The sequence below is a fragment of the Microchirus variegatus genome, assembly GCF_963457635.1.
Source record: "Microchirus variegatus genome assembly, chromosome: 2".
Taxonomy (NCBI): Eukaryota; Metazoa; Chordata; class Actinopteri; order Pleuronectiformes; family Soleidae; genus Microchirus; species Microchirus variegatus.
The window spans coordinates 24,333,168-24,344,777 of record NC_139803.1 but is presented as its reverse complement, the minus strand read 5'-3'; the positions used below and the strand labels follow the sequence as shown (position 1 = coordinate 24,344,777).

General features: G+C 40.6%; 2 protein-coding genes across 2 annotated transcripts; one reads left to right on the top strand and one right to left on the bottom strand.

Moving 5' to 3' along the window:
* Window positions 1-1,075: 1,075 nt before the first annotated feature.
* On the top strand, window positions 1,076-4,360 carry LOC310943549 (claudin domain-containing protein 1-like; the record flags this gene model as incomplete). Its single annotated transcript, XM_083909150.1, has 4 exons — window positions 1,076-1,367; window positions 2,993-3,100; window positions 3,326-3,463; window positions 4,140-4,360. 4 exons carry the CDS (start codon window positions 1,076-1,078, stop codon window positions 4,358-4,360), a joined length of 759 nt encoding a protein of 252 aa, XP_083765276.1.
* Window positions 4,361-6,304: 1,944 nt separating this feature from the next.
* LOC310944370 (N-acyl-aromatic-L-amino acid amidohydrolase (carboxylate-forming) B-like) lies at window positions 6,305-10,675 on the bottom strand (the record flags this gene model as incomplete). The annotated part of the gene is made up of 6 exons (XM_083910138.1): window positions 6,305-6,547; window positions 9,478-9,590; window positions 9,743-9,850; window positions 9,939-10,032; window positions 10,159-10,354; window positions 10,437-10,675. 6 exons carry the CDS (start codon window positions 10,673-10,675, stop codon window positions 6,305-6,307), a joined length of 993 nt encoding a protein of 330 aa, XP_083766264.1.
* Between the last annotated feature and the right edge of the window lie 935 nt (window positions 10,676-11,610).

The following is an 11,610-nucleotide window of genomic DNA, read 5'->3' as shown; positions in this document are numbered from 1 at the left end:
TAATGTTTGTTACAAATACAATTTATTATTATTATTATTATTATTATTATTAGTTTCATAGTCCAACCCAATGTCCAATGTTTGTAATTATTTTTGTTATTCATACAAAATGTATCATGCAAAAGCTGCATTCTGTGAGATGTTTACAGTTCATGTGAGAACAGTGTCAATGATCAGAATAGAAAACATTTTCAGTTTAAAAGAAAGAAAGAAAAGAAAAATAGTGTCTTTTGTGTGTATGTAGAAAAAAATAAGTGGATCTTGTGGGTTTTCATGGTGGTGTTGAACAAAGTATGTGTTGGGAAACGCTACTTTAAAATATATATATATGTATGTATGTATATATATATATATATATATATATACACACATATACACACATACACATGATGATTTTAATACATTAAAATAAAAAACAAACAAATATATGTGCTCTCATTTTTATTTTTATTTTCCTTTCCTGTATTTGATGTTCCTCCGATTTCTAAAGATCAGCATTTGCAACAGAGGTGTATTTGTCAATTTCCAACAGTTAATACTTCGACATTGGGAAACCGGAAGAGGAAAACGCATGGATTAGTGTATTTACAATTGGACTCGATGCACCCGGCATCTTCCTGCCGTCCTGAGCAGACCAAAATGCACTCTGGTGCTTTTTTTCCCGGTCTCAAAACGTTTGCTCTGCGACAGTTGAATCCCTTGGAGTCGCGGTTTGTTTTTAAATCATTACTGAGGTCTGTTGCTGCGTGATATGTACCGCGGCGTCGCCTTTCCACCCACCGTTTGTGGAAGTGGGACAAGGGAACAGATGGCGCATCCAAGCCGCGTCGCTGACGCTGACGCTGACTGTTACTGAAGACGAGTACATGACATATTACAGTACGCAGGCGGTGCTGCTCGGCTGCTACCGTGTCTGTTTGTGAGGTTGACGATGCTGGGGTGACCTTGGTGAGGCGCGCTTAACAGGAAACATCGCGGAATTTTTTTTTTTTTATGACGCTGATGCTGATGCGCGTACACTAGATCACTGGCGTTAACTTTAATCTGCTTTGACGTGCGTCTGACTTAGTGAACAATGGTTGACAACCGCTACGCCACAGCTCTGGTCATTGCCTGTGTCCTGAGCATACTGGCCACTGTGTATCTGTCTGTGGCGATCGGGACGCAGCACTGGTACCAGTACAGCAGCCCCACCGTGCGCGGAGAGGCCAACGTCTCCGAGCTGCGCTCCCTCTATGAGGAGTTCATGGACGGGGAGTTTGATGAAAAAACTTACAGCGACACCTTGTTCCGCCTTAACGGGACTGTGGGCCTCTGGTGGAGATGTGTGCTCGTTTCCGCCAACGCTGTGTGGTACAAGGAGCCAGGTAGGCTGATGTGAAAAGACCTCACCCGCTAAATGTCATCACGCCATAGAGCTACTGTTTATATAAGCTCCACCTTGTGTGTTGACTCCAGGTGTTGCTCATTCTCACATCAGGTAGATAGGACTCTGCAGTGACTTCACATCCTCAGCCACAGTGTTTAGTTCTGATCCTGTTTCCACTCATTTTGGTTCACATTCATACAAGTGTCGGACTCGTGTGGACACGACTGCCCTCTGATTCTCTTATGCATTTATTTTTGCGGAAAAAAAAATATATCTTGCCTCCCGTTTTATGCTTTCCTGCCTTGTTGCCTTGTTGCATAGTTACAATTTATCAGTATCTTCCGCACAATTTGAATTGGTTATTAAATCGAATCGTGAAGTAGCCAGAGGCGATTCTAATTCCCAGGGTTCATCACCATTATGTTACAAATAATCTGACAACCAACGAAAAATGTATGACTTCAAAATATTTTTCTTTTTTTCAAAATGAATGAAATAACATGGAAAAAGCTTGTAATTAAAAAGTATGTGAAAATATAAATGTAAAGAACAATAAAATACTGTAAATAGCTTTAAAAAAACGATATAAACTTCGTAAAAAAAAATACATTACACTGTAAAGAACCCACGTTATAAAACAATATATAGAACAATAAAATACTGTAAATAACTGAAAAAAAACATATAAACTTGCAGAACGATAACTTCACACAGGTTAAAGAGAGGTGGGGCCCCTTTAGGGAAGTTTCCTACTGAGATGTCATTGCAAATTGCCTATTGTTTTTTAAGGGGGACTGTGATGCGGCTGCTCACTGCACATTTCAGTAAAAACAGCCATCAGGCTCCGAGTGTCGGGGGGCCCCCTATCGGCTCGGGGGCCCCAAGCAGTTGCCCGCCTTGCCCGTTCACAAGCTGCGCCTCTGGAGGTAGCCTACTGCCTGTTGTTGTTTGGCTTTGCCATGCAGATGACAACGACAAGCTGCTTAGATTTCCGATATGACCTCAATTCCCATGTATCAGATGTACATCTAATCTCGGGTCCACATACTGAAGTGACACAAATCTGATCAGAGTCACATCAACAGAAAAACAAATGTGAATGAATAAAGTCTACTCGCTCCGAGACACAGCATAACTAGTTTTCAATTAAACCATTTTAACCAAATTTCCCCAAACTTAATTGAAAGAAATAATCACACAGGGCAATTGTTTGGAGAGCCCCTTGTTCTTTGTTGTACGCCTCATTCATTTGCACTGTAAGCTTCCGTTTCAAAATACAAGACACGCATCTGCACATGCTGATTGCAGCCTCCACAAAACAAAGCCTTTGCCAAAAGCACATATAAAAGGCTTATTCAAAGGGAAGTATGTTTTATTTCTGATATTCAACCCTCCTAAGTTTTACACACCATTTGGACCTTGTATTGATATTTCTCCTACTGTTTCAGATTGCTTAATAGTTTGCATTTCCAATTCAAAACCATTTTTGTCGATATAATGCTGCAGTTTCTCTGCGAAACATAAAAAGCATTCAAGTGTATCAATGTAGTGTAACATTCAGCTTTATTAAAGTGTCTAATGCATGCTCAGACATGGGTTTTTGAACGAAAATGCCTCTTTCAGATGCCAAAATGGTGCTCGATTGTCGAAGCTTCACCCTACCTCAGCAGTTCACGCCCAAGTACAAAGAGCCAGGAAACCACAATAGTGGAGAGAACATGCTGCGCACCTGTAAGTTCGATCACAACAGGTTTACCCACATTAAATTTGCATGAAGCTGTTACCTGCAATCTTGCACTAGATGTTGTAATGTGTGTGTAATCAATTATGAACAAAATGTGATGCTGGATACTATATAACCCCCCCAGTTGGGGCTCTATCGTATGTCATGCAAGGTTGGATAATGAAGACCTCAGTTTACCTGAGTGCATTTTAACTCATACTGTGTGTGTGTAGACCTGTGGAGGTGCCAGTTCCTCCTGCCCCTGGTTTCCCTGGGCCTGGTGTTGTTGGCAGGCCTGACTGGGTTCTGTGCCTGCCTCTGCCGGAGCCTCACTCCGACCCTTGGCATAGGAGTACTTCACTTGCTGGCTGGTAAGACTGTTAGCGTTAATGTTAGCGATCCTTATGTTTTGAAACTGCGGACAGTGGTGAATATCATTCATTTCAGTGTTTCTCAAACCTGGTCTTTGTTTCCCTGCCCCCAACAAACCTGATAGACTAATACCAAATTAGTATGAGATTGTCTCCAAGTAAAAAGGTTTTCTGTTAAAAAAAAAAAATAGCATTGTTTCAAGAAATGTCTTCACCCGCAAAAAACCCGTCAAAACAACTGTAAACACTGCAGTACATATGCCAGGCCCTGTATATGATGCTGTATTTGAAGTATACATTTCAATGTGTGCAACCACATAATGAACCAAACCAAGGGGGACGAAGCACAGGGAAATAAAAGTTAGAAGATAATATAGTAACAGAGAGAGTTGGGACTGTATACCCAAAAACGCTGCTGTAGGAAACTGATTTGAAACACATCTCAAACCACCTATGAACGACTTCTGATTTTTGATGTCGAGGCTTCTTAAAAACCAGTAGGAAATCAATGATATTATTATGGCATAACGCAATGGACAAAATACATTCTAAAAAGCATTGTTGAACTTTTACTCTAAAGAATACATTCATGCATCAGCATGCAGTAATTCATTGCAACTGTGATTTGTTACAATGACTCGCTAAAATGTTAAAATCCTTATCTCCTGCCCTTCAGGTCTGTGCACCCTAGCCACAGTGTGCTGCTACCTGGCAGGGATGGACCTACTCCACAAGGTGTCCATGCTCCCTGATAAGGTCGATGGCTCTCTGGGCTGGTCCCTCTACTTGGCCCTGATTTCCTCACCACTCCACATGATGGCTGCTGCACTGCTCGTGTGGGTGGCTCGCAGCCAGAATCAGAATTACTACCAAATGACTGCATACCGGGTGGCATAGACCGATCTCATTTACACACCACCAGGATGCATTTTGTAATGATCTCAGAGGAACAGGATGTGGGTTGGATAGATAGAAGTGCATGTGCACTATGGGAATGACCCTGTCTGCTGCATTCAAAGATTTGATTTAACGGTCCAATGTGTAAGAATCTCAAGACATTCAATGGTGCGATGGCACAATAAAGATTGAACTCCTCTGCTCCCCTCTCCCTCCACCAAGCACATCAGCAGGGAAATATAGTGGCCTTTGCATACCAGAAAGGATTTTACCATTCCACAACTCTAAGCTTCCATTTCAAAACACAAAGCCGGCATCCATTTGGAGAGATATGGCCACGCAAAGCGGCACCTTCCATCTAGTAAGGCCTGTGCCTGAAGTACACATAAAAGGCTATGAAAACCAAATGTTTTTTATTTTAAAGTAATTGTCCACTTACACAAACATACTGGTGGTAGTGCATTCAATGTCTGCCAATAAACCCTCCTAAATGTTACACACTGGACCTTTAAACCAACAATATGTGTATAGTAGGTTTGCTTAACAGTAACTAGAGAGATAAAAAAAAAAACTGCCACTGTTTTTTAAAATATATATATATATATGTCCATTGTTACAATAGGTAATAATAAGACCCAATAAAACTTGTACCAAGTTCATTGCAGACAATCCCATTACAATCACTGGACTACAAGGCCAGAACACACTGCAATGCACAAATACTGTAGTATTAGTCGTATTTAGTAGGCTACTATATGTGTTATGGATGTGTAAAACACAAGACTGGTTCACTGTCTCCAAAGCATGTAGTTGAAATGTCCAAGCCGTTCACAGAATGAAAGTTGGGTGTGGTGTCATCTCCATTGTTGCGCTATTTAAAGCACTCTAGTAACATGCAGGTGTACTGGGGGCACACCCTCAGTGCGTCTCTGTAGCACTGCAATGGGACAATGTAAGATATTTAGGTTGTGTAATCAGCCATTTATTCTTCAGCTGATTTGAGACATCGTCTAGGAATGTGGGCGCTGCAGTGTCAGTGGCGATTGCGACGAAAGATTATTCCTGTCCTTATGTTTTCGTTATTGTCGTTTTTATTCTTGTGGTTAAGACTTGACGTAAAAACACACCCTTTTTTTTTTTTACTTAATTGTCATTTATTTATTGAAACTTTTAAGGTCACATGCATATTATTGTTTTGACAGATTTTTGTCGACTTTTGTAGAATAGAAAAAGTTACTCAACAGTGATAGTGTTTCTTCGACAGTTTGTGTTCGGTTTTCTTGACCTCGCATGCTCATGAATTAGTTTCCACATCCTTGTTGTGAATTAAGTTGTGTTTGTTATTTATCGTATTTATATTTGTACTTTGACTTTCGTAATTCCTTTTTGCTACTGCTATTTCAAGTAAACTACAGTCACTACAATTTAAGGGTACTGGGCCATCTCCCCTTCCGCATTATGAATGTACTTTACATGCCGTATTATGATATGAAGTCTGTTGCACTTAAATCATTTTGAACATATCTGAATATTGCTGTAAGGCCTAGTCGTGAATTTCTATTTTTTTGACCTTGAAAATATCCCTGTAATTAAACACATTTTAAGAAAAAAACCATCATTATTACCCATGAAGCTGAACAACACTCACCAAGGTCAGTGGAATAATGTCTGTGAAACGATGTATCTATGTGAGATCTGAGTCAGATTGTATTTGATAAAATCAGCCTTTACAGACAATATACTCTCAATCTACTGTGACTGTTGTCCATTCTCCATGTGTGAGCTGAAACAGTCAATCATTATACACCCACTGTATATGTATGCAATTGTACACATGCATTGCTGAGTGTTGACAACTGACTGTTCTCTCAATAAAAGCTTCTTCTATCAAAAAAGAAAAAAAAAATTATTCCACAAAGTCGCACACCAGTCTCATTGCCCTGCTCACTCTTCCTCTGATTCAAATCCCTCTTTGTTCATTTGCAGCTCTGTCTCTGTCTGCACCCGAATTGCAGGAACCATCATGTGCCTCTTTCTCGCTAGGTACAGCGCAATGCCCTTCTCATAATAAGCACATTCGTTGACAAAGAAAGGATAAAGCGGTTCGTTGCCGTTGTAACTCAGTGTTTCACCAGAGAACGTCTGGAACAGCGCGTCATCTGGGTGGAGAAGGCAGAAGTCTCTGTCCTGTGGAGAAAGGAAGATCCTTGGGTTAGTGGCTACTAGCGGGCAGCTCCTGCTACCTTGAAAAGCAGCAAAACACCTACACCTACACTATACACGCTTAGAAATAAAAGTGCTAAGTAGAACTATATAAGGTTCTTTGGGTTGTCCTCATAGGAACCCGTTTTGACTCCAGGTAGAACCTTTTTAATGAAGGTTCCACCTGGAACCTTTTTGGGGGGTTCCACCAAGAACCCTTTTAAAAAAAAAAACCCTTTCTTCAGGAAAGGGTTTTTCAGAAGCAAATGGTTCCAGGTAGAACCTCAGCCCCTGTAGAAGGACCCTTTTGGAACCCTTATTTCTAAGAGTGTACTTGTAGGAGAATTTAACAGAAAATTAGGGAAAATATTTTTTAAATGACTAAGACTACATCTTGGTAGAACCTCATTTGTATTTTTTTTGCGAGAGACAGAGAGAGAGTTTGAAACGGCGCAAAGGTCACCTTTAGTGGATGTACCATCGCTGGATGAGCGAGGAACATCTGGATCCTGGAAACCCATGCATTGCAGGAACTTCTCTCTTTTGCTTTAGGCACACATTGCCCACGTGAGACACATGGTTTTGTCAGACCGAACACATCTAACAGCGTCTATACAGTCAAAACGATCTTTTAACCACAGCTTCAATGTCCATCCATTATCTACCGCTTTATCCTCCACCAGAGGGTCGCATACTGATCCTTACTGAACACATCCTGTTCCTGTTTCAAAGTAAAAGCACTCAAGCGTTTCATTTCAATCGATCAACATATTGCTATGACTGAAGGATGTGTGGCTTAGATAGTAGATAAAAGAGTAGATACAAGTTAATTTTCATGATTTTCAAAAGCAATCCTTATGTAAAGCATGCAGCAGACAGGCTAACTCTCAGCACTGCTGCCATCATGCACTGCACGCCCACATCCACTATGAACACTGGCATTCAGACTTGATGGGCCGGATTTTAGCTGTTTAATTTGACGACTATCATTAAGGTAGAAAATTCCCAGCGTGATCAGGAAGGAAAGGAAAGAGGTGCCACTCCCTCTCACAAGTCAGTGAGCCATCAAGCTGGTTTTCAAGCTACAATAATATAAAGGGTTGCTGTAAAACACTGTCATTTGTTTCTTTATCTAACAAAACAAATCGTCGAGTTGTGGTTTTACGGGAAAGTGTGTGGTAGATCTATTTTTCCATTCTGTGTCAGTATTGTAATGGGAAGCAGCCAAGAAATAGCTGAACTAGAAAGTGGTAGTTGTTGTTTTTTTCACATTTTTTAATGCCATAAGCTTGAGATCAAAGGTTACCTACTAAGCTATTTTGAAATTTGATAAGACACCACATCGTGATAATGGTTTCAGTGACATTTATCTCAATGTGGCCCTTGTTGTTTGCAGATACTAAGATAATAAACTTGTTTTCAAAAGGAAAAAAATTGCACACTTCACTTCCAGTGCTCGACGTGAAGCCTAAGTGATGAAATGCAAAGAAGCTGCTATTCCAGTCAGCATTTTCACAAATACAAGAATACGTAGGTGGCCCATCCCTGTCCACTACAAAGCCATGTTGATGATCAGCTTTTTGAGCCCTTTTGAGCCACTCAAGCACGTCTGGAACACGGCTTATCATTCCTGGCAGTATGAACAGATAGTGTTGGTGTGGAAGTGTGCAAAGTCAGACATTAATAGCATTAATACACGTGGTTGTAAACTGTAAAGTGAAGTACACTACACTGTCAACTAATTTCAAAATATGAGTGGTATTTATGTATTTATTCATTCATAGGAGATACTTTTCTATATAGTTATTGTACCCTTCAGAACTACAAAACACCAAAGAAAATAACCAAACATTAACTCCAAAACTGACCAAATAAAAATAATAAAAGAAAAGAAAATTATAGTAATAATTTGTGACTAACTATACCAAAGTTGCTCCAGCACTTTATTATGAAGTATGAAATAGGATTTGATGATATAACGTACAAGTTATCATGCAAAATGCTGCAAAGGTACAGACGTAAACATCTCAATCGTCACCTGAGACAGTTTCGTACAGAAACGTCACTTTGGATGCTGGTTATTTATAGAAATACAGCTTGTCATGCCAGTCGACGTTTGGCAGCGTCGACTGGCATGTAACTGCTAAGGTACAATTAGCTAAGGTACAATTAGGGCATACACCTGTAACCACTCCTGCGACCTAAATGATCGATACTTCTCTCTTGCATTATTTCCAAATAGTAATCAGTCCATACTGTTCTGTTAACACACAGCAATAGCAACAAAGTTCAGTAATGTTGCCCCTCAATTTGGCAATTTTAGGGACACTTTATTCACTTGGCTTTAACGTTATTGTACCGCTGACCTGGTGTACACTGAGTAAAATACCCTCAAGTGTTTTCATTGAATAACCTTTTAACTTTAATTTGTTGTCTCTCTAATAAATGAAATACATTTGATGACTAATCTTCCATCTAAGGTAGTTGCTAAGTAAAAAAAAAACAACATACTGGATGCCTTAGATGCACTGTGTACTGTGCTAGTTTTTAATGAGAGCAAATGCGTAAGGGTATGCAAACAATGTTGTTGACATCATAATTGCACTTCAGTATGAAGCTGTCTTAGGATAAGGCCTCACCCTGTTGTGATAACTAATCCTTAGTGTTTGAGCAGTTAAAGTTACGTACGAGACACAATTCACTTCAATGATCATCCTTTAACAAAAACTGATTATTTTTATTTTGCTTCTATTGTGCTTGTGCCAACCTGTGATTAAAACTGTCCTAGACTCTATTATTAGGTAGGATTTGTTGTCAACGTCCTGACTCACACTTGTAATTGAGTTCAGTAAAATTTCAACAAAGCGCATCTGTTTAATTAGATGCCGTCGTTAAAAACATATTTCAGACCTTACCTGGAGTTGAGGATGAATAGCTGCTATGATGTTGTGAGTCTCCCTTTCTCTTGGGTAGTCAATGTGTCTGACCACTGTGAACACATCCACATATCCTCCTTCAAAAATAGTACCTGAAGATAAAAACAGAACTGAAGTCGGCCTCAAGCCAACAAGGGAGCAAAGGATACACATTTATAATGTTCAGAATACAAATAGTTTCAACTCATTTAACAAATCAAAGTTAAGTATCAAAGCAATTATAAAGTATAAAGTATCCGTGTACCCGAGTTGAAGAAATGGACCCAGTCGAGCGTGTGCTGCACTGCATCTTTCATCACTCTATAGATGTTAGACCTCACCACACCATGGGGCTGAGGGCCGACCTCCATTGCTGCAGGAAATTGATTTTATTAAATGAAAAACATTTTAGTATTTACACAAGTATTTTTTTTTCTTTTTAATAGAAACTTAAATCTTACCAAAACCATGTTTTCCAACTGAATCAAGGGAATATGATTCATTATGCAAGACATCAAAATTGATGTACCTCATTGGTACATCGGGCATCTGCCTCTGGAAATGATAAGTCACATTCAGTACATTTTGATTTCTAGCATTGATACCATTCTGATGCAACCAACTTTTTCCTCAAACATGCAGGGGAGCTGGCTGGACCTTTGTGTAAACGTGTTAACTTGCCTGTAGGTGTCTGAATATGTGCAGGCAAATCCAGTCACTGTCAGAGTACGTGATGAGGCACAGGCCCATGTTGGCAGTGGTGTTGTGGAGGTCACAAATGAGATCCACTGCCTCAGGACTCCCTTTTGGACCCAACATCGCATTCAGTTGTCGGGACCTGATTATCTCATAGGGGGCCAAGTCTGATGCGGGACCACTGAGAAACAGAGGGACACAACATTAGCTCATAATCTGCCGCAGCTGTTTAACAGCATCCTCACCACTCATCACCTCCTTACTTGAGGGTGGCTTGGGTAAAGCAACGGTTGAGGTCTGTGTCTATGTATCTGCTGCACTGCTGCATGGCCCGTGGGTTCGACAGCACCATCAGCACCGGCTCCTTCTTCTCCATCACTTTCTTCTTTGCCTTCAGCAGCTCCCTCACCAAGTACACCCCGGTCAGCTCATTGCCATGGGTACCTCCACACACGGCGACGTGGAACAACCTTGGTAGACACACCACCTTGTCTTCCTCCATCTGACTGAGTAGGTCAGTTTTCATTAGTTACACTATTCACTGTGTACATTGTGGACAACACTATAACACAAAGTGGAGCCTTACCTCATTTTTCTGGCTTGCTGAACTGTAAAGGGGCAGTTGTGGCTTTAAACCCTGCAAAAGGAGTGAACTCTAACACAGCACAGTCCGTTTTAAGTCTTTGAACTGAGGAAAACCGCAGGTTAATTTAAGATAAAAAATAAAATAAAAAGTAAGGGGCTGTCAGCTCCACATTCACAAGAAGAAATTAAGAGTGACATAGCATCACACTGTACATCTTACCCAACCCACATTGGCTAATACCCTTCTCCCACCATTCATGCAGTTTCACTGATTCAGCATTTCCATCTCTCTCAGCACAGGCTGTAGCAGCCCGTTATGAAAACTCTCGCCGTCCCTCTACTTTACCACCTCTTGTCCACTCTGCGTCGCACGGCACTACACAGTATCCTCAGCAGGGTGTGCCCCGAGTGTGATGTGGTGCATCGGTGGCTTCCTCTGGTCCCAACAGCTGTGAGGTCAGCTGGACCATAAGCCCCTCCCCAACTTCCCTCAACTCACTCTCTCTGCCCTATGTATAGGATGGTAGGTTCCAGTCTGCCTTTCAGAAAGGTGGCAAAAAAATTATTCTCCTGGCATGACACAGCAGGAGAGGCGCCTGCGATTTTTACAGCGAGACAAGCAGCTTCTATCTTTGGAAACAGCTGGTGTGATTTCAACAGTGAAGGAAAGGTGAAAATGGCTGAGTTGCACTCGTTTTTTTTAATGTTGTTTCCTTCATATTTTTACAGTAGCCTCACTGATTTTAGATTTTAAAGGTCCATATCTATATCGGTAAATCTGAGGATATAATTTATGTTCTTTAAAACATAGGAATATTGTATTTAAGAGACTTCAGAATGAAAGTCCACTGA